General features: G+C 55.3%; 2 protein-coding genes across 4 annotated transcripts; both read right to left on the bottom strand.

Annotated features, from left to right (window-relative positions):
- Positions 1 to 212: 212 nt before the first annotated feature.
- On the bottom strand, positions 213 to 5845 carry LOC103118859 (alpha-1-antitrypsin-like). The gene is made up of 5 exons (XM_007529077.3): positions 5711 to 5845; positions 3577 to 4217; positions 2240 to 2510; positions 1035 to 1182; positions 213 to 461 (listed from the first exon to the last, which is right to left on the bottom strand). Exons 2-5 carry the CDS (start codon positions 4211 to 4213, stop codon positions 270 to 272), a joined length of 1248 nt encoding a protein of 415 aa, XP_007529139.1. The 5' UTR covers positions 4214 to 4217; positions 5711 to 5845; the 3' UTR covers positions 213 to 269.
- Positions 5846 to 7600: 1755 nt separating this feature from the next.
- On the bottom strand, positions 7601 to 18090 carry LOC103118858 (serpin A11-like). 3 transcript variants are annotated; one of them, XM_060180990.1, is made up of 6 exons: positions 17954 to 18090; positions 15145 to 15475; positions 13095 to 13731; positions 11625 to 11871; positions 10306 to 10438; positions 7601 to 7898 (listed from the first exon to the last, which is right to left on the bottom strand). In XM_060180990.1, the coding sequence occupies exons 3-6, from the start codon at positions 13726 to 13728 to the stop codon at positions 7671 to 7673; spliced, it is 1242 nt and encodes a 413-aa protein (XP_060036973.1). In that variant the 5' UTR covers positions 13729 to 13731; positions 15145 to 15475; positions 17954 to 18090; the 3' UTR covers positions 7601 to 7670. The 3 variants fall into 3 exon arrangements, with proteins under 3 accessions (XP_060036973.1, XP_016046294.2, XP_016046295.2); XM_016190808.2 differs by having other exon boundaries at positions 15145 to 15278; XM_016190809.2 differs by lacking the exon at positions 17954 to 18090 and having other exon boundaries at positions 13095 to 13749; positions 15145 to 15836.
- Between the last annotated feature and the right edge of the window lie 1424 nt (positions 18091 to 19514).

Here is a 19514-nt window from a genome sequence, read left to right as displayed (position 1 = left end):
CTCATAAGTGAGATTTAATCATTGAAACATATGAAATCATGAAGAAAACACTAGTACAGCTTTGTGGCAGCTATGGTGTTTGTCCTGGGAGGGAAATGAAAAGACGCAGAAAGGGAGAGGGGCTACTGGAACCTGGATTCACACACCCAGGGAAGAGAGAACAGCTCAGAGACCAGAGGATTCCCCAGATTCCCAAGTCACAGTGCAGCGGCTATGAGGTGGGTCATTGTTTAATGTCCCTGAGGGTGGGAGGGGTTGGCCCCTGAGACTTAAGCTTGTGCGGGGTTCATCACCTTGCCCATAAAGAGGATTGTCTTCAAGTTGCTGTCATATATGATTATCATGAAAGGCCTGTTGTATTTGACCGTTTTAGGCATAGAATATGGCACCATTTCCACAATTGTGGCCCCTGCGGCTTCCGTCCCTGTCTCGTCCATGGTCAGCACAGCCTTGTGTACGGCCTGTGGGGAAAAAGCACAGAGTAGGGACCTGTGGTGAGCACAGTGGTTCTGGGCCCCAGGCATCTCCCAGGCTGCTGCACAGAGTCTCCAGGGAGGGCTGCTCAGGCCTCCCTCTTGCCCTGGCCTGGTGTCCCTGCCAGTCCTCCCCTCCTGCAGGGGAGACTCAGGCCTGCCCTGCCTGTGGGTCCGCACGCACAGCACCCATCTGCCTGGGGGCGGCACTGTTCCTGTGGTCACCTCAATCCTGAGTGCTTGAGCCATGACAGCATGCCACTCGGGCTACACTCCACCGGGAGCACCCAGTGTCACCCAGGCTGCCCTCGGAGGCCCCTGAGCCTCCTGTAGGTCTGGGTCCCCAAGACTGAGAAGGAGAAGCCCTTGGCACAGATGTGTGCAGGCCAGAGGACAGCTTGGAGGAGGTGGCTGAGAGGCCTGCAGCAGGGAGGCTGCTCCAGCCCCACCTCCCACCAGCTCCACCTTCTTAGGAACCCAATGTAGGGCCTTGTCCACAGGTCTGTCTGTGTCCCTTAGTCCCAGGCACACTCTGAGCACAGGTGCTGGGGGCAGCCTCACCTGGGACACCTTCAGGGGTGCGTCCTCAGTGATGCCCGAGAGCTCGGCCCCGTTGCTGAAGACCCTGGTGATGCCCAGTTTGCCCAAGGTGACTTTCAGATCGTAAGTTCCAGAAATGGACGTTTTGGGAAAATACACATTTGTAGAACTGGAGCGACAGCAAGAAAACACAGGAGGGTTAAGGCATTAAAAGTGGACGTGAAGGTAGCAGCAGCAGCAACAACAAAAAAATGGACAGGGAGCTGGCCAGAAGGTCCCAGGGCCAACCCCGGCACCACTTACGTCACTGTGGTGTCCTGCTGTCTGTCTCCCTGGGGAGGTGTTGTACAGGAATAGTGTATAGTCCATACATGTTAATATGCAACTAATTTTTGTAATAGACACACTAACTCATACATAAAAATATATGTTAAATATTACAGATCTGCGCAGTAAATATATAAGTCCTTGACATGTGAATTTGTCAGTTCCTACATGTGAATCTGCATATCTACTATGAAATAAGTAAATATTAACATTGTATTTATTCATTAATCAGAGCTGAGAGACGGAAGATCACTCTAGGGTTTGCAGCACCAGGTGTCGAACTCAGTTCCTTGCAAGTGCAAGTCCTGCCCCTCCCACCGCCCCGCCTGCCGGCCACAGACAACTCCCTCAGCAGAAAGTTGCTCTTCTCCTGGTCTCAGCTCTGGCTTGCTTCGGACACCTGAGCCTATGCTGTAGAGGCTGAAGCACGGGGTCCTTCCTCCTGCGTAAGCCTCCCAGAGGCCCCGTCCTCCAGGCAGACCAGGGCATAATCTGGGGGCACTTCCCTGAGGATTGTCACCCCACTCTGAGACTCCGGGTGCTGTCAGGGCTGGAGTGCAGCGTGTGGTGGGTGACCCCAGGCTCCGTGCTCAGTCCTTGGCCGGGCCCCGTCTGGGGTCTCTACCTTCTGCACGAGGCATCTCCCTTGAGAACTCCCTGCCCCTCAAGGTCCCTCTGACCCGGTGTCCTGCCAGGCCCACCTCTGCCCACACCACTGCACCAGACTCTCCTTCTGCGGGCACTGGGCCCCACGAGGGACTGTGTGAAATCTAGGAGGGCCCCCAAGGCCAGGACTCACGTGTGGCCACGCAGGTCAGGCCAGAAGGTCAGGCCACACACAGTGACCGTAGCCACCGAGGGGGGAACACCCCCACCCACCGCGTGTATGAGGACGTCACCTGGCCCCTCTCTTGTCCAGGAACTTGGCCAGGAGCTCTGGGCTGAGGGTGTCCTCCAGGTGCCTCATCTTGCCCTGGTCAGGCAGCAGGAACATGGCAGTGGCGTTGCCCAAGTATGGCATCTGCAGCACCCAGCCAGACAGCGTGTCACAGCGGTGTATCTGAAACATGCCCAGTCGGTTCATCATGGGGACCTTGACAGTGGTCTGCTCGTCCACGTGGAAGTCCTGCTCCGTGGTCAGCTCGGCACGGAAAGGCTTCTCCCATTTGCCTGGGGGGAGGAGGGAGAGGACATCAGAGGGGACAGGACACAGAGGAAAAGAGAGGACAGGGCACAGGAGTGACAAAGGGGACAGGACACAGAGGGGACAGGGGGACATGACACAGGGGTGACAGAGGGGACAGGACACAGAGGGGATGGGAACATGACACAGGGGTGACAGAGGGGACAGGACACTGATAAAAAAAGGGACAGGGCACAGGGTGACAGAGCGGGTAGAGCACAGAGGGGATCGTGGGACATGACACAGGGGTGATAGAGAGGACAGGGCACAGAGGAGACAGGGGGACATGACATATGGTGACAGAGGGGACAGGGCAGAGAGGGGACAGGGTAGAGAGGGGACAGGGCACAGAGGGGACAGGGCACAGAAGGGACAGCAGCTGTCTACAGCCCACGGAGAAGCTGGGGTGCTGATGCCCTGTAGGAGGCTGGTGACAGAGCTCTCCTGCATATGGGCGGCTTTGCCATGTGTGTGTCCAAGGCTCATGCCCTCCCCATGGCACTGAAGGAGGTCTCAGTGCTGTAGAGCTCTCTCTCTCTCCATCTCTCTCACTCTCATTCTTTCTCTCTCTCTATCTCCCTCTCCTTCTCCCTCTCTCTCTCCCTCTCGTTCCCTCTCGCTCTCATTTCTGTCTTTCTACAGAGGTTATGAAGGGCTGACTGTTGATGGCATTATTATACAACCTCACTGCTCCTAGAAAGTGTTTTAATTTTTTAATATCTTTACTTATTTATTAGAGACAGCCGGAATTGGAGAGAAAGGGTAAAGAGACAGAGACACCTGCAGCACTGCTTCCACACTTACAAAACTCCCTCCCCTCCCTGCCCCACAGGTGGGGACTGGAGGCTTGAACCAGGGTCCTTGGACATTGTAACATGTGCGCTCAACCAGGTGAGCCACCAGCTGGTCCCTCGTGCAAAGTGTTTTATATCCCAGGTGGGACATGCCAAGAGGCACTGCCTCTTCCATCCTGCTCAGCCTGCAGAATGCAGAAGGTCCCTGAGGAATATGGGGTCTGCAGGAGAAGCAGCCCTAGCAGGCAGCGCCCCTCACCTTTGAAGAAGATGAAGTTCACCAGAGCCAACACCGAGTCTGCACTGAGTTCTTTGACCAAGTCGACAATCTTGCCCTGAGTGCCCTTCTCCACATAGTCGTTGATCTGCTTCTTGGCCTCAGTGAGGTTCTTGAAGTCGGTGGAGAAGGCTTCCGCGTGGTACAGGGTCTTGGCATCTTCCAGAAACTTCTCTGCCAGCTTGAGCCCCTGCTGGATGAAGAGGCCGCTGCCCGTGCTCAGCTGCAGCTGGCCGTCGGGCTGGTTGAGGCTGCGCAGAAGGTGCTGGAAGCCGCGGTGGATGTCGGCCTCTGCCCGCTCGGTCAGGTTGAAGTGCAGCCCCTCCAGGATCTCGGTGTGCGTGGTCCCCCGCGCCCCCAGGGCCAGCAGGGCGAAGGCGCTGGCGATGCTCACGGGCGAGAAGAAGATGTTGCTGCTGTTGGACTCTCGTGCCAGCTGGCGGTACAGGCCGAGGGTGAAGTCAGCCATGCTGGGGGTGATTTTCTGGGAGGCCGACAGCTCCTCGGGGGGCTCTGTGTCCTGCACCGCTGCCCCCTGTAGGTCCTCAGCCCAGAGGCCGGGGGCCAGGCAGCTCAGGCCCGCCAGCAGCAGGAGGCCCCATGTGGTAGAGGACGGCATGGTTCTGCGGACAGAGGTACGCCAGTGCCCCCGGGTCAGCAAGTGCCGTGTGCCCAGCAGCATCTGTGCTCCTGACAGTGTTTTCTGTGTGCTCTTTAATGACCACTCACTTCTGGCCAGGCACGGTGCAGACGAGGACCTCTCTGTCCCTAACTGTCTCCCCTGTGAAGTGGGTATCTCGGGCTGAGGCCCCGCCGTGTGCTGGGGGCATTTGGCTCACGTGGCTTCCCACATGCTTGCAGGGCTGGCACACAAAATCAACAAAGAACTGAGGAGAAAGTGTGCTTCTTCCGGAATTTTACACTTTATACAGGAAAACTGAGCACATGTGGGCCGAGAGAGACAGAGTGTGAGAGCAGCTGACTCACACGCTGAGGCTCCCAGCCTGTGGAGAGAGACCACTGACCCACAACGTTGGCTTCGCTGTGCTCCCAGGGCTCCTCCCTCACTTCCTTTCTATGCTGCACCCACACCTGTCACCACTCCTGTTTCCTGTGGAACATTTATTTTCTTCCCCAACATGAGTGAGTGCCTGGGGAAGATATGTTCCGGTGGGGTGTAGCAGAGTCCCTGCTCCACATCCCTTCCAGGCTTGGTCTCTCCTGTCTGTCCCTGACTACACTGCTCCCAACAGATGGACTCTTGAGATTTGAAATGCAGGATATGTGCTGTCCAGACTGGGTGTTAATTAAAGAACTGAAGTCCCAAGACCTGGGTCCTTACATCATCACACAAGGCCCCTGGACTCGGGGAGACACACACTGGGACACAGCACACTGCACACTCAGCCAGGCGTCTCTCTGCCCTGGCAGCAGCAGCGCAGGAAGCCAGCCCTGAGGCCGAGGGGGCGGCCATGCAGGGCAAACTGGGTGTCGCCTGTGGTCCTCTGACACCCCACTGGGCAGCAGGGCTCCATCTTCCCAGGATGGGCAGCTGTGGATTCCTGACGCGGTGTTTTCAGGCATCTGAGCTGTGGGCACCCAGCCCTCAGCACCTAGCACCTAGCACCCGCCCAGCCCCCTGCCTCCTCATACCCTGGGCAGAGCAGGTGCTGAGGCTCAGTGCTCCACCTCACAGCTCCCACAGGTGGCTCGCTCCAGCCGTGGATAGGCGGGGGCCCACGGAGACGCCCCCATTCAGGGCACTGAGACCCCCTCCCAGAGCAGCCTGAACCCAGTGAGGGGCCTCCGGCGGGCTGAGCATCTGGCTGGGTCCCCTGTGGGCCCCTCACAGGCCTCTCTGGGCCCTCAGGTCCTCGTGTGCCAGGCAGCAGAGAGAGACACGCCTCAGCGTGGGGAGTGCTCCTTCCTGGGGCCCAGAGCCAGCTGCCCAACCCAGGACACAGAGCTCAGTATATCCTGAGGGTCCTGGGACACCCTGGGCAGGACAAGGGTGGATGGAGAGGGGCAGACACGGGCATCCAGGCCACAGCCAGCACAGCACAGCCCAGCCTCCCTGCATGGGGACAGAAGTTTCTCCCCTGGGAGCCATACTTACAGCTCACTGTCCCAGAGCACGGCTGGTGACCACGGCTGAGGAGACAGGGCCCCGGCCTCCACCGTATTTAAGCCGTGGGTGCAGGGAGCTGGAGAGGCTGCCGGTGAACTTTACCCAAGGTCACCAGTTATCAGGGCAGCAAACAGGGACTCTGGCCGCTGGCCACTGGCCGGACACTCAACCTTGTGCCCACGCAAAGCCCCACGGACGGCACTTATCCTCAGTACCACGTCCCAAAGGGTGTCCCTGCACCCAGCTCACACAGTGGGTGTCCTGAGACCAAAGGGGTGGGGAGGGGGCTCTCCAGAGCTCTTGGGCCCACTCTGTGGCTAGCTGGCAGGTGGCAAGTGCTAGGACACTCTGGTCTATCATGGAATGTTCTGGTGCTGGCAAACCAGAGTCCAGAGAGGTCATGAGTCTACCTTTGGTCAGACTGGAACACTAAGTCCCAGCAGAGAGCAACTGCTTCCCCAGTCACCACACCAGCACGACAGGAAAGAGCCTGAGCAGCCCTCTGACAGGTGTGATGCCAGGGACTGACAGCGGGACCTCCGGTCTCAGAACACCACATGGCCAGGCCTCTGGAGAATCTTTGAAAGCCAGGCAGCTATGAGAAGGGCTTTGGAGGCTTTCCTTCACCTGGAGTCTCCTGTGGCTCCTGGCTTCGCCAGCCTGGCCGTCACCAGCACAACTTCAGACAGGAAAAGGCAGGGTCGGAGGTGAGGCTCTGACTGGGCCCTGCACATAGCGTGGCTGCTGCTTTTCACAGACTGGCTTCTGGAAACTCAGTGGCCCCACACTGAACATGTCTAGCCTGCTGCCCCCACTGGTACCCAGAGCTGAGCAGTGCTATGGCCAGAAGCAGCGCCAGCAAAACAGGCCAGTGCTGGGGGTGTGGCCTGGGGCTGCACAGAGCCAGCCCTGCAGTCTGACCACTGAGCCACCTCTTTGGCTGCCTTTGAACTCTAGGAAGACCAGAGAGATGGCCCACTTTGCCATTTGAGAAGCCCACGCTTAAGTCCCAGCGGCACATGGAGAAACTCAGACCTCTCTCCTGCTCTTTCTCTCTCTCCCTTTCTCTCTCAAGGAAATTTTCAAAAGCAGCCTAGGAGAAGAGCAAGACAATACCTGCATGCCACCTGATGAAATCTCAAAGCAGGAAGTATCAGATAACAGGTTTTCTAAACCAAGGCAAGGCCCCCTGCCTAGCTCAGTCATGACTTCTGCACTTCCAGCCTGGCTGGCCTGTGGCGGGAATGGCTGGCATGGTTGTGAGCTGAGGATTGGTGGGTGAGTGCAGTGTTTCACGCACTCTGGGAACTGGAAACATACTTTGCTCTTTCTTTTTATGCAACTCCAGGGAATGAGCCCAGGGCCTCGCTTGTTGTGGCTCCACTCCTTACCCAGTTTCTCATTCTGCATTTCTCTTGGGAGACACTGCTGAGAGGCACCACAGCACCCCTCCACCACTCCTGAGCTCCTCAGATGCAAGGGTCCCACTGAAGGGCCATGTGCCTGGGAGGTGTGCGCCCTACTGGGTGAGCTATGCCAGCCCCACAAAACGTGTCTGTGTGGCTCCTCCAAGGGTTTTTTCCGTCTGTGGGAGACCAAGGTCCTAGAGGAAAGAGACCCCCCAACATTCTGCATGTAGTCTCCTGGGAAGAGATCCTGGGTCCTGAGTAGAGAGAGAGAAAGAGAGAGAGATGGAACTTCCCCCCCCCCCCAGTGCTGTCCATGGTGCTTGAACTCAGTACCTGTACACAATTAGTACACACTGTACCTGCTGAGCTGTCTTCCAGCTCCTTTTTCCATGTTCCACTCTGCAGTTCCCGCCCCACTAGGCCATGAGGAGGGAGCCGGCCCTTCCCTGGAAGCAGGGCTCCCCAGCACTCACAGTCTCCAAGGCCAAGTTTATTAGCATTCCTGCAGCTGGCCTGAGCAATTCTGTGTGGGGGGACAGTCACCCCGCGGTGGGGTTGGCGACCTTCCCCAGAAAGAGTAAGCTCTGGGTGGTCATCTCCCAGAGGAACACCAGGAACGGCCTGTTGAAGTGGACTAACGGGGCCGAGGAGATGGCGCTCAGGGCCAAGGGGGCATTGTTCAGAGCCCAGGGCTGGGACAGGAGGCTGGAGGCCACCCCGGCATCTGTGCCACGCTCTGTCATGTCCAACACCGCCTTGTGTGACATCTAGGAAGCAAAACAGGGGACAGAGACACATCATCAGCTCATGACAAGTTGAGGGGACAGTCCCTTCCAAGGCGACAGAGTCTCCCATCCTGCCCCAGGGGCCCTGCTTCAAGGGAGCAGTCCCAGCCTGTGCTCACTTCCTCTTCCTGCTCCCAGCTTCTCGCCCGCCATCACACTGGGGGGTGAGCCTGCCAGTTAGCTGTGTGTGGGGGTGGGTTTCCCCCGAGGTCCTCCATGACTTTGAGTCTTTTACATAGGACTCAGATTCAATAAATAATCACCCAGAGACTGGTGTCTGGAACTTTGGCGCTGGGTTACCTTTCACACTTACTGTCCCTTAGGGACTAAGTAGTCTAGCGGTCACCACCAGGCTCTCCTGTCTTGTTAGTTCCAAGTTTCATCAACGGAACTCTGAGGCAGCTATGGACAAATGTGGTCAAAAGGAACATGATGGGATAAGGCGTCGGCATAGAGCCTCTTTAACCAGCATTCCTTTAAGTTCGGTCTTGACTGACATGCCTGTGGGAAGCTCAGCGGACTGGCGGCTGTGATGCCAGCAGGGAAGGTGCCTCCTCTATCACACCAGGTACCAAATGGCCTGGAGCTCTGGCCCACTGGCACCCTCTGCGTCTGGGACAAGTTGCCTGTCTCTGCAGACCGTGCAGAGTGATCAGGCCTTGTAGCATATACAGGCCTGGCAAGCTGGGACGTCTTCCCAACAGGGAGGAGTCAGATACCCCCCCCCCCCAGAAGGGTTGAGGGCTGCCTGAGCAGGGCCCCGGCTGCAAGAGCCCGAGACTCACTCTTAGGGGCTTTCTTCAAGTGCCAGGAACAGCCTGGAAGCCACGCTCTGCTGGGAGCCATCCAGGCCCACTCTAAGCCCGAGTTCTCACCTTGACTAAAGCTTGTTCTGGGGGCCAGGCAGTGGCGTGCCTGGTTAAGCGCACACATTACAGTGGCAGTGCACAAGGACCGGGTCCAAATTCTTGTTCTTCACCTGCAGGGGGGAGGCTTCATAGGTGGTGAAGTAGGGCTGCAGGTATCTCTCTATCTCTCTCCTCTCAATTTCTTTCTGTCTCTATACGGTAATACATAAATTTAAAATATATAGTAAATAAATTTAAAATTTATTTTTTATAAAATTTAAAATATATAATACATAAATTTAAAATATAAAGCTTGTTCTGGGGTTGGTAGGTGCCTACCTTGCTGTGTGAGCAGGCCGAGAGTCCTGGCATCACATGGGGTGCCAGGGGGCACTGTGAGGAGCTCCAGTACTGTGTTGTCTCTCTGTCTCTCTGAATGAAAAAGCAGTTCGAGAGCCAGGAAACTGTGTGTGTTCTGTCTACATCAACGGTTCTCAGAACGAGCTCAGCAAAGCGCTGGCTGATGTGAGAGCCTTCTGCTAAGAACTCCCCCCGCCCTCCGCTTTTTGACTCATTTTTACACAAATTCTCAGGAAGAAAGGATTCTGAAACCTACAGGGAAGTTGACACACACTCATCTCAAAGACGCTCTTCCTTTTAATTTTTTAATTTATTTAACGAGAGAGACTGCAAAGCACCCCTGTGGCATACGTGGGCCTGTGAGAAAAGCAGGTCCTCACGCAGCACACGCCAGTCCTGTGTCCTTCCCACCGGGCCACCTCCTTGGACAGCCCTGCCATTTCTAAAAAGCTCCATGAAGAGGTGCATTTAGCATTTGTGGTGGCTGAGGATGAAACTTTTATTTATGTATGTATTCTATTTTTTAAATAGTTTGCTTCTTAATAAAACAGAGATATAGAAAAGGAGACCAGAGCCCTTCTCAACTCTGGCAGCTGGTGGTGCTGGGGATTGAACTTGAGATTTTGGAGCGTAGGGCATGAAAGACTTTCTGCAGAACCATTATGGTGTCTCCTCAATTCAAGAATTTTTAAAAATTATCTTTATTTATTTAATAGAGAAAGAAATCCAGAGGGAAGGGGGAAATAGGGAGGGAGGGAGACAGAGAGACACCTGCAGCCCTGCTTCACCACTCACAAAGCTTTCCCTCTGCAGGTGGGGACCAGGGGCTTGAACTCAGATCCTTGCACATTGTAACATGTGCGCTCAGCCAGGTGTGCCACCACCCGGCCCCTTAGAGATTTTTTTAAAACATTAAATCCTTATTTTTTTCCCTTCCCTGTTCCACAGGAGGCAGTTACACACACACACACACACACACACACACACACACACACACACACACACACACATACACACACCACATGATGGCTTTGGCTGCACAGCTGGTCTGTCCCAAGAGGCAGACAGAATGTTTCCTCATCGGGTCCAAGCCAGGACTCCAAGGACCATGGCTCCATCCCAGAAAACAAAAGGAAAGAAGATGACCCACTCCCCTGGCATCTCCCTTCTTGGGCTCCTACCCTCAAGATGGTTTGGTTCAGCTGTCCTTCGATTCCCGACAAGTCGGCTTCTAAGTTGAAGATGTGGGTGAGAACGTCCCCCAGGTTATACATCCCCGAGATGGAAAACCTTGGCAAGTGCAGATCCAACAGGCTGGAGAGAGGTGCAGACAGGGGAGAGGGGGACAGTGCCCCCGTCACACTGCTGCCAAGCCCAGTGCAGGGACAGCCCCAGCACTGGGAAGGGGCAGGGCTTCCCAGAGTGCCCACCAAGCTGCTCATGGTGCCAGAACCTTCTGTGACCCAGAGCCTCTCCCTCACAGGACCATTTGCTGTGAGAAACCCCCACCCAGCCTCGCTCAGCCTGGTCACATTTACAGGGGCTGATGGGGACGCTCACGGGGGCAGGTGTTTACAGGTCTGAGCTGAGCTGACCCACATACTGATGAAATTAGGTCACAAATGTCAATGTTCTACACAGACAGACACACAGAAAGAGATACCAGAACACTGCTTGACTCTGGAAGCTAGTGGTGCTGGGGACTGAAAGTAAGGCTTTGGAGCCTGAGACTTTGAAAGGTCCATTGTCTAAAAACACACATGGGGGGACAAGAGAGAGAAAAAAAACTATATCCTTACAATGTGCCCAGAGCTTTTTATAAGAACTCATTTGCTTGTTTGTTTAGGGCTCTTTAAGTCTATATCCTCTCATTTAGTGCCCTCTGCAGCCAGAGTCCCGTGAGCTGCATTTTGGTGATGGCTTTTGATTGGGGTGTTTCCGTACACTGGCTCTGCTCAGCTTGGAGGGAGCATGGGTAGGGACCAACAAGGAGCCTTCTTTCCGTTCCCTTGTCCCTTTATGCTGAGTGGGAGGGTAGCGCTCATGCAGCTGTTTGCTGGTCATCCCCAGGCAAGGCCGTGGTTCACTAGAAACCATGGCCTCTTGCAAAGAAAAGCACCATTCTGCACTTAGCTGCATTTGTATCTTTTTGCTTGTATTGTAAAGAAAAAAATCATATAATAAACAATGAATGTTATGATGTAAAAAAAAAAAAGCTGTCAACATTGTCTCACCCCCATATTCAATCCCGCATCACATCTTCTGGGACAGGGAGTTGCCCAGGGAGGGACAGACCCCGGATGTACTGGGAGCATGTCCCGTCATGCACAGGGCTAGTCTGGGCACACCACCAGTGTGAACTCCGCCAGCCCTGGAAGCAGCCCCGTCAGAAACCGAGGAATCGGAGAGCTGAAGCTGCGGGTTGGCTCTCGCCCCTGAGGCTGAGCAAGGCCTGCTCTGGCTCCTAGAACCTGCTGGAAGCCACCCCCCCCAGCCCTACCTGGGCACAAGCGACTGACCCCACTTGGTCAGGGTCTCGGGCCGCAGAGCCGCCTCCAGCTGCCCCATCTTCCCGGGGTCGGGCAGGACCAGCAGGGCGCGGGCATGCCCGCTGAAGTCCAGCTGCAACACCGTGCACGCCAGCTCCGGGTCATAGAGGAAACGGTGCATCTCCTGCTGGTGCATTGTGGACACTCGGAGGGGGGGCTTCTGGGGGTGGGGGCGGCTGAAGGGGTGCTTCCATTTGGCTTAGGACACAAAACCCCACAGAGCCGTGAGCGCACAGCCTCCAAGAGGGCCCCTTTTGGGCACGCAAAGCCAAAGGACCCCTGACTCCAGGCTGGGCTTGGCCACCACAGCCTGAATTTGAGTTCTGAGGGCATGTGCTATTTTTAAAGAGATTTTAGTTTTTGGATGGAGACAGAGAGGAATTAAAAGGGATGGGGAGATAGAAAAGGAGAGAGAGACACCTGCAGTGCTGTTTCACTGCTCATGGAGCTGTCCCCCTGCGTCCGGGGACTGGAACCTTGAACCCAGGGCCTTGCACACTGTAGCACGTCAACCAGGCGCACCACTGCCCAACCCCCAGGGTCCGTGGTTTCCATTTTAAGTCAGAGCAACTCAGCTGTGAAGGGACAGAGAGTTCTTGCTGTCTGCATGACACCAATGATGTGTCAGCCATTCGCTCTGTTGACCTTCACAGGGTGAGCATCACCTGAGCATTGTTTTAATTATTCTGAATAGAGACAGGAGTGGAGAGGGAGGGGGCAGACAGGGAGGGAGGAAGAGAGAGAGAGAGAGAGAGAGAGAGAGAGAGAGAGAGAGAGAGAGAGGGAGAGGGAGACCTGCAGTCCTGCTTAACCACTCTTGAGGCTTCCCCCGCAGGTGAGTACAGGGGGCTTGCACACTGTGACGTGTGCACTCTCTCAACCAGGTGCGCCTCCGCCTGACCCCATGTTATGGTCTCGAGATGAGAAACCGAGTCTCTGTGAACGCAGGATTAACATCCTAGGCTGTAGACCACTAAGCGGCAGAGCAGGGAGTGGGCCTGTCCTGGCCCCATAGTTCATGCCAAGGCTGGGCGAGTGCCTCAGTGGGGGAGTAAGGGCCTGGCATGCATGAGGCCCTGGGTTCCAGTTCTCACACTGTGGAAATGGAGGGGCAGTGTGTCTGTGCGACAGCTCACCTAGACATGTTCTGCTTGGCCGTGTGCATGGGCAAGGTTTGAGCCCAGCCCTGCCATGTTGAAGGAAGCTTTGGAGCTCTCTCTCTCTCTCTCTCTCTCTCTCTCTCTCTCTCTGAGTGATTGGTTTCTCTTTTCCTCTTATCAATCTGCTTCGCACCTGTTTGCTTAGCTGCGCGGCCTTGGACATCCTAAGAGCTCCTCGCCCTGAGGCCCACCCTGCGTGCTCTGAGCTGAGAGTTGGGTGTGGGGCACCCCGTGTGCAGCCAGAGCCTGGCCAGCCCTCACCTTTGAAGAAGACGTAGTTCAGTAACACCAAGAGCGTGTCGTCATGGAGAAGCCCCGGGATGCCCGCCACCCGCCCGTACGTCCGCTTCCTCACGAAGGCCTCCATCCGCCTCCCGGCGGCATCTGAGAAGTTGGCCGCGAAAGCCAAGGCCCCATACAGCTCCCGGGCGGCGTCCAGAAAGCTCTGCCGGGGCTTCAGCTGCTGCGACAGGAACAGGGAGGTGCCCACCTTGAGCTCCAGCTTGGGACTGGGCTGCCCCAGGGTGCTGAGGAGGCTCCGGAAGCCCCGGTAGATGTCGGCTTGAGGGGTCTCCGTGAGGTTGAAGCCCAGGCCCTCCAGGATCCGAGTCGTGGTGTCAGCTTGGGCCCCCAGAGAGAGCAGGGCCAGGGCGGCGGAGACGCCCACGGGCGAGAAGCAGATGTTGCCCGTGGCCTCCGCTGCCAGCTGTTTGTACAGGTGCAGGGCGAAGCTGGTGATGGCCGGGGTCACTGAGTGGTGGGCGGGGGTTGGCTCCGACAGCTGGTCCTGGGGGGCTGGCGGCACCTTTGGGCTCTTCTCCAGGGAAGGAAAGGGCTGGCCGTGGATGGAGGCCACGATCCCTGCTCCCAGCAGCCACAGCAGTGCTGGCCCCATGCTCTGCAAACAAGACTCAGCCTGCAAAGAATGTATCCACTCTCCACGGATGGCACAGGAAGCCCCCATTCTGACAGAAGCCCCCCTCTCCCTTTCTCTCTCTCTCTCCCTTTCTCTCAGCCTTTCTACCACTGTTTAAGGGGTGAGGAGACAGTGAAATGTTGGAGGATGGGATTTGCACCTAAGGTCTCAGAGGTTCCAGATTCAATCCCCAGCACCACCATATGCCAAAAGTTGCTTCTCTCTCCCTCTCTCTCTCTCTCTCTCTCCCTCTCTCTCTCCCTCTCTCTCTCCCTCCCCCCTCCCTCTCTTCCTCTCTCCTTCCCTCTCTGATTCTCTAGCTCTCATAAAATAAAGACAGACAAACTGAGGAACTGGCACAGCTGTGAAACACCAGACTTCAGTGCTTGGGGCACCATGCACTTCCTCTCACTGCGATAGATAAATATTCATTTTGAAAAATGTTTTTAAAAGACGAGATAAGAGCTGGGGAGACAGCAGAGAGCTGGAACACAGAACTTTTATGGTGGGAGACCCCCAGGTTCCAACCCTGGGCACCACCAATCACCAGAGCTAAGTACTGAGTACTGGTCTGGCCAATCCACCAGAAAGTGGGATAAAACTGAAGGCCTTCCCTCCTGCACTGCTGGTGGGAATGTCAGCGGGTCCAGCTCCTGTGGAGAGCAGTCTGGAGACTCTCAGAAGGCTAGAAATGGACCTGCCTTATGACACTACAATTCCTCTCCGGGGATAGATCCTAAGGAACCAAACCCATCCAAAAAGATCTGTGTACACCTGGGTTCACAGCAGCACAATTTATAACAGCCAAAACCTGGAAGCAACCCGGGTGTCCAACAACAGAAAGTGGCTGAGAAAGCTGTGGTCTAGATACACAATGGAATACTACTCAGCTGTGAAGAATGATGAATCCACCTTCTTCACCTTCATTCACTTTGGATGGAGCTAGAAGGAATCCTGTTAAGTGAGATCATCCAGAAAGAGAAGGGTGAAGATGGGATGACTCCATTAATACATGTAAGTTTAGAAATAAGAACAGAACGGGAAACACACAGCAGAGCTTGGACTGGGTTTGGTAGACTGCATCAAAGCAAAGGACTCTGGGGTGGGGGGGGGAGGGTTCAGGTCCTGGAACAGGATGGCAGAGGAGGACCTAGAAGGGGTTAGATTGCTATGTAGAAAACTGGGAAATGTGACACACGCACCAACTACTGCATTTTACTGTTGACCGTAAACCATTAATCCCCCCAATAAAGAAAAATATAAAAAGCTGAAGTTCCTGCTGGAAGACTTGGAAGCAGGACATTAGTGCTTTTCTTGCCCCACTGGCAAAGCCAGAGAGACAGAGACAGAGAGAACAGAGGGGGGGGGAGCCCCGGGCCTTCAGCACCGACTCACCACTCGCCTGCTGGCTGGGCCCCGTTCTCAGCTCTGTGAGGCCTCCTGCCCCAGCAGCTCCGTCTGTCAGCTCAGTTCCTAGAACTACAGCACAGACTGTCCAGCAGACGGGGAGCTTCCTAAACGCCTCTGTCCTGCGGGTGGTGGGGTCAGATCACCTGGAGGGTGCCTGTTCCGCCTGATTCGAGCCCCAGGCTCAAGGCCGGCCCCCAGCGCAGGAGGGGGTGGGGGAGCTTTGGCGCGCTGGTGTCTGCCTCTCTCTCCCTCTGACTCCCTGTATCCCTTGCTCTCTCTGAAATCCTTGTCCTGGAGCAGTGGCTCCTCGGTGCTGCTGATGACAGAAAGCAAACAAGTGTGCGTCCAGGTGTAGTGAATGAGTAACCTGAGGCCGGCTCGCAGACACGCCTGCAGACATGCTGGCCGAAGGTGGCGGCCTTGTTGCTGCCTCGCCCTCGTGTTGGGAGGACGCCGTGTTTTCCAGCTCTTCCTCACAGGAGAAAGGACACGACCTGCTCTACAGTGGGAAGTGAGGGCTCTGTGAGGTTCACCCACTGCTCAGTAAGTGGCTGGTGGCACCTACTTAGAGTACGGGTCCCCAGACCCCAGCCCAGTATTGGCGCACCAGCCTGGGTTCTCTCAGACACTTTCAGAGCTGAGCAGTGCTCTCTCTCTCTCTCTCTCTCTCTCTCTCTCTCTCTCTGTGCATCTCTCATTATTTTCCAAATTTCTTCTTTTTTTTTTTTTAAACAAACCTCTGCCCAGCTCTGGCTTATGGTGGTGCAGAGGACTACCACCGGTAACTTAAAAACTTTTTTATTATTATCTTTGTTTATTGGATAGAGATAGCCAGAAATTGAGAGGGTGTGGGAGAGAGAGAGAGAGAAGGACAGAGAGATACCTGCAGCCCTGCTTCACCACTCTCAAAGCTTTCCCCCTGCAGGTGGGGACCGGGGGCAAGAACCCAGGTCCTTGCACATTGTAATGTGTGCTAAACCAGGTGTGCCACCACTCAGCCCTGACACTTTAGTAGTACGAAGTATCTTATTTACTTATATTTTGGATAGAGACAGATACTGAGAGGGATGGGGAAAACTGACAAAGAGAGAGAAAGGCTGCAGCACTACTCGCTTCACTGCTTGTTAAGATCCCCGTCAGTGGGGACCAAGGGTCTTTGCAACATGTATGTTCTATTAGGTGTGCCACCACCCGGCCCCTAGTTTTATTTTTATTTATTTTATATGAGCTAGAGAGGACTTCTCCTGAGAGACTGAGAAGGCAGGTGCCCTTCTGGTACACCCAGGCTGTGTTTCCCAGGTGCTCAGCCTAAGGATCCATGGGAGACTGTCAACCTGCCACCCTGCTCACCAGTGAGCCACGGCCTTGCCGTCTTGATGCACCCCTGACATACGCCGAGGGGACGGGAGTGGAGCCCAAGCCCCCGGTACACCCCAACAGACACACACACACACAGACACACACACACACACACACACAGACACACAGAGACACACAGACACACACACAGAGACACAGACACACAGAGACACAGACACACAGACACACACAGACACAGAGACACAGACACAAATACACAGACACAGAGATACAGACACACACAGAGAGACAGACACACAGACACACACACAGAGACACAAATACACAGACACACAGACACATATACACAGATACACAGACACACAGACACACACACAGACACAGACACACACAGACACAGATACACAGACACAGATACACAGACACACAGACACAGATACACAGACACACACACAGACACAGACACACAGACACACAGCTGGGGCTCAGTGCCGACACTACAAGTCCACTACTCCAGGCAGCTAGACACAGACACACAGACACACACACAGACACACACACAGACACAGATACACAGACACAGATCCAGAGACACACAGACACACACACAGACACAGACACACAGACACACACACAGACACAGACACACAGACACACAGCTGGGGCTCAGTGCCGACACTACAAGTCCACTACCTCAGGCAGCTAGACACAGACACACACACAGACACACAGAGACACACAGACACACAAACACAGACACACACATACACACACACAGACACAAACACACAGACACACACAGAGACATAGACACACACACAGACATAGACACACAGACACACACACACACACAGCTGGGGCTCAGTGCCGACACTACAAGTCCACTACTCCAGGCAGCTAGACACAGACACACAGACACACACACAGACACACAGAGACACACAGACACAGACACACACACAGAGACACAGACACACACACACACACACAGAGACACACAGACACACAGACACACACACAGACACACAGAGACACACAGACACAGAGACACAGACACACAGACACACACACAGACACACAGAGACACACAGACACACACAGACACACAGCTGGGCTCAGTGCCGACACTACAAGTCCACTACTCCAGGCAGCTAGACACAGACACACAGACACAGAGACACAGACACACACACACACAGAGACACAGACACACACACAGACATAGACACACAGACACACAGCTGGGCTCAGTGCCGACACTACAAGTCCACTACTCCAGGCAGCTAGACACAGACACACAGACACAGAGACACAGACACACACACACACAGAGACACACAGACACACAGCTGGGCTCAGTGCCGACACTACAAGTCCACTACTCCAGGCAGCTATTTTTTCTCATGTTATTGGGCAGGACAGAGAGAAACTGAGAGAGGATGGGAGGGAGAGAGAAAGAGAGACCCCTGCAGACCTGCTTCGCCAATTGTGGAGTGTCCCTGCTGCAAATGGGAAGCCAGGGGCTCGAACTGGGACCTTGCTCAGGTCTCCTGCTGGGTGCTATGTGGGCTTGACTGGGTGCTCTACCACCCAGTCTCTGCACGGGAAAGGACAGGGCGCCTGGCCACTGAAGGTGCCTGTGGAGGCAGCAGCAAGGCTCACCCCCACCCCCGTCAGGTGACAGTGTTGAGGGAGGCGGCTTGGGGGTGAGCGGCATGGGGGAGGGTGTTGTATGCTTCACATTGGTTTTGGTCTCACCCCCCCCCCCCCGCCTCTGGGAGATTGTAGTATGCCCCCTGCTAGTTTCATGGGCCCCCTTCTCCCCGCCCCCGGAGCCCCTACGACTTGGAGAGTTCTTGCCGCGGCTGCCGGAGAAGGATGCAGGACAGATCTGTGTGGTGATTGGTTTGGGTTAGTTTTGAATCATTGTTCGTGAATAAAGAAATACAGCTTCTCTGCCCAGCCGTGTGTCCGCGAGTCTCTGTCTACCACCGCGAAGCTAGCCCGGCCTACGGGAGCCCCGAATTTTAACGACAGGAGGGGAGGGCGAGCAGGATGGGGGTAGCTGGTGCCCTCCTGCCTCCTGCCTCCTGCCTCCCGCATCAAGAGTTTTCCATGAATTTCGTCCAAGTGCAGGACGTCTCCTCTTGGGTCTTAGCTGCATGTTTTCAGAGGGGCAGGTGTGGCAGGCAGGGCTGTGGCAGCGTCGGCCGTGAGCCTCACGTGGGGCCCTTTGGCTGTCCAGACTTGCTTTTGGCAGGCCACCACACTTCAGCCTCAAGCATCCTGTCCTTTTCAGGCCAACCCCTCCGCCAAGTGCTGTCTCTCTCTTTCTTTCCCTGATATCTGTGTGAAACAGAGAAACTTGTGCCTAAAGCCCGAGCTCTGCTTGCCGGAAGCATGCAGGAAGGCATTTCTGAACGTTCCGGATACCTAGGTGAGGATGACAGGAGGAAGGCTGGGCAGGAGAAGAACACGGTGTCTGCAGGAAGGGTCGTCTGGAAAGTCCTGGCCCTCCTGCTGTCCGACGACTGTGTTCACCTGTGCAGCTGCAGGTAGGACTGAGGGAAAGCTGGGAAGGCTGTCAGGTTCTCTCTCTCTCTCTCTCTCTCTCTCTCTCTCTCTCTCTCTCCATATATATAGTTTTTGGACAGAGGCAGCCAGAAATCGAGAGGGTAAGGGGAGACAGGGAGACACAGAGAGAAACCTGTAGCCCTGCTTCACCACTCACAAAGCTTTCCCCCGATAGGTGGGCTCTGGGGGCTCAAACCCGGATCCTTGGTCATTGTAACATGTGGGCTCAACCAGTAGTCATCCAACCTGGCCTCTATTTTTATTTATTTGTTATTGGAGAGAGACAGAGAGGGAGAGAGGAGAGAGAGAGAGACACCTGCAGACCTGCTTCACCACTAGTGAAGCTTCCCCCCTGCAGGTGGGGACCAGGGGCTTGAACCTGGGTCCTTGTGCACTGTCGTGTGTGCGCTTAACCAGGTGTGCCACCACCTGCCTACCCACCGCCCTATCCCCGGCTATCT

This window comes from Erinaceus europaeus, chromosome 22 (assembly GCF_950295315.1).
Source record: "Erinaceus europaeus chromosome 22, mEriEur2.1, whole genome shotgun sequence".
NCBI classification, from domain to species: Eukaryota; Metazoa; Chordata; class Mammalia; order Eulipotyphla; family Erinaceidae; genus Erinaceus; species Erinaceus europaeus.
This window is presented reverse-complemented; position numbering and strand designations above follow the sequence as displayed.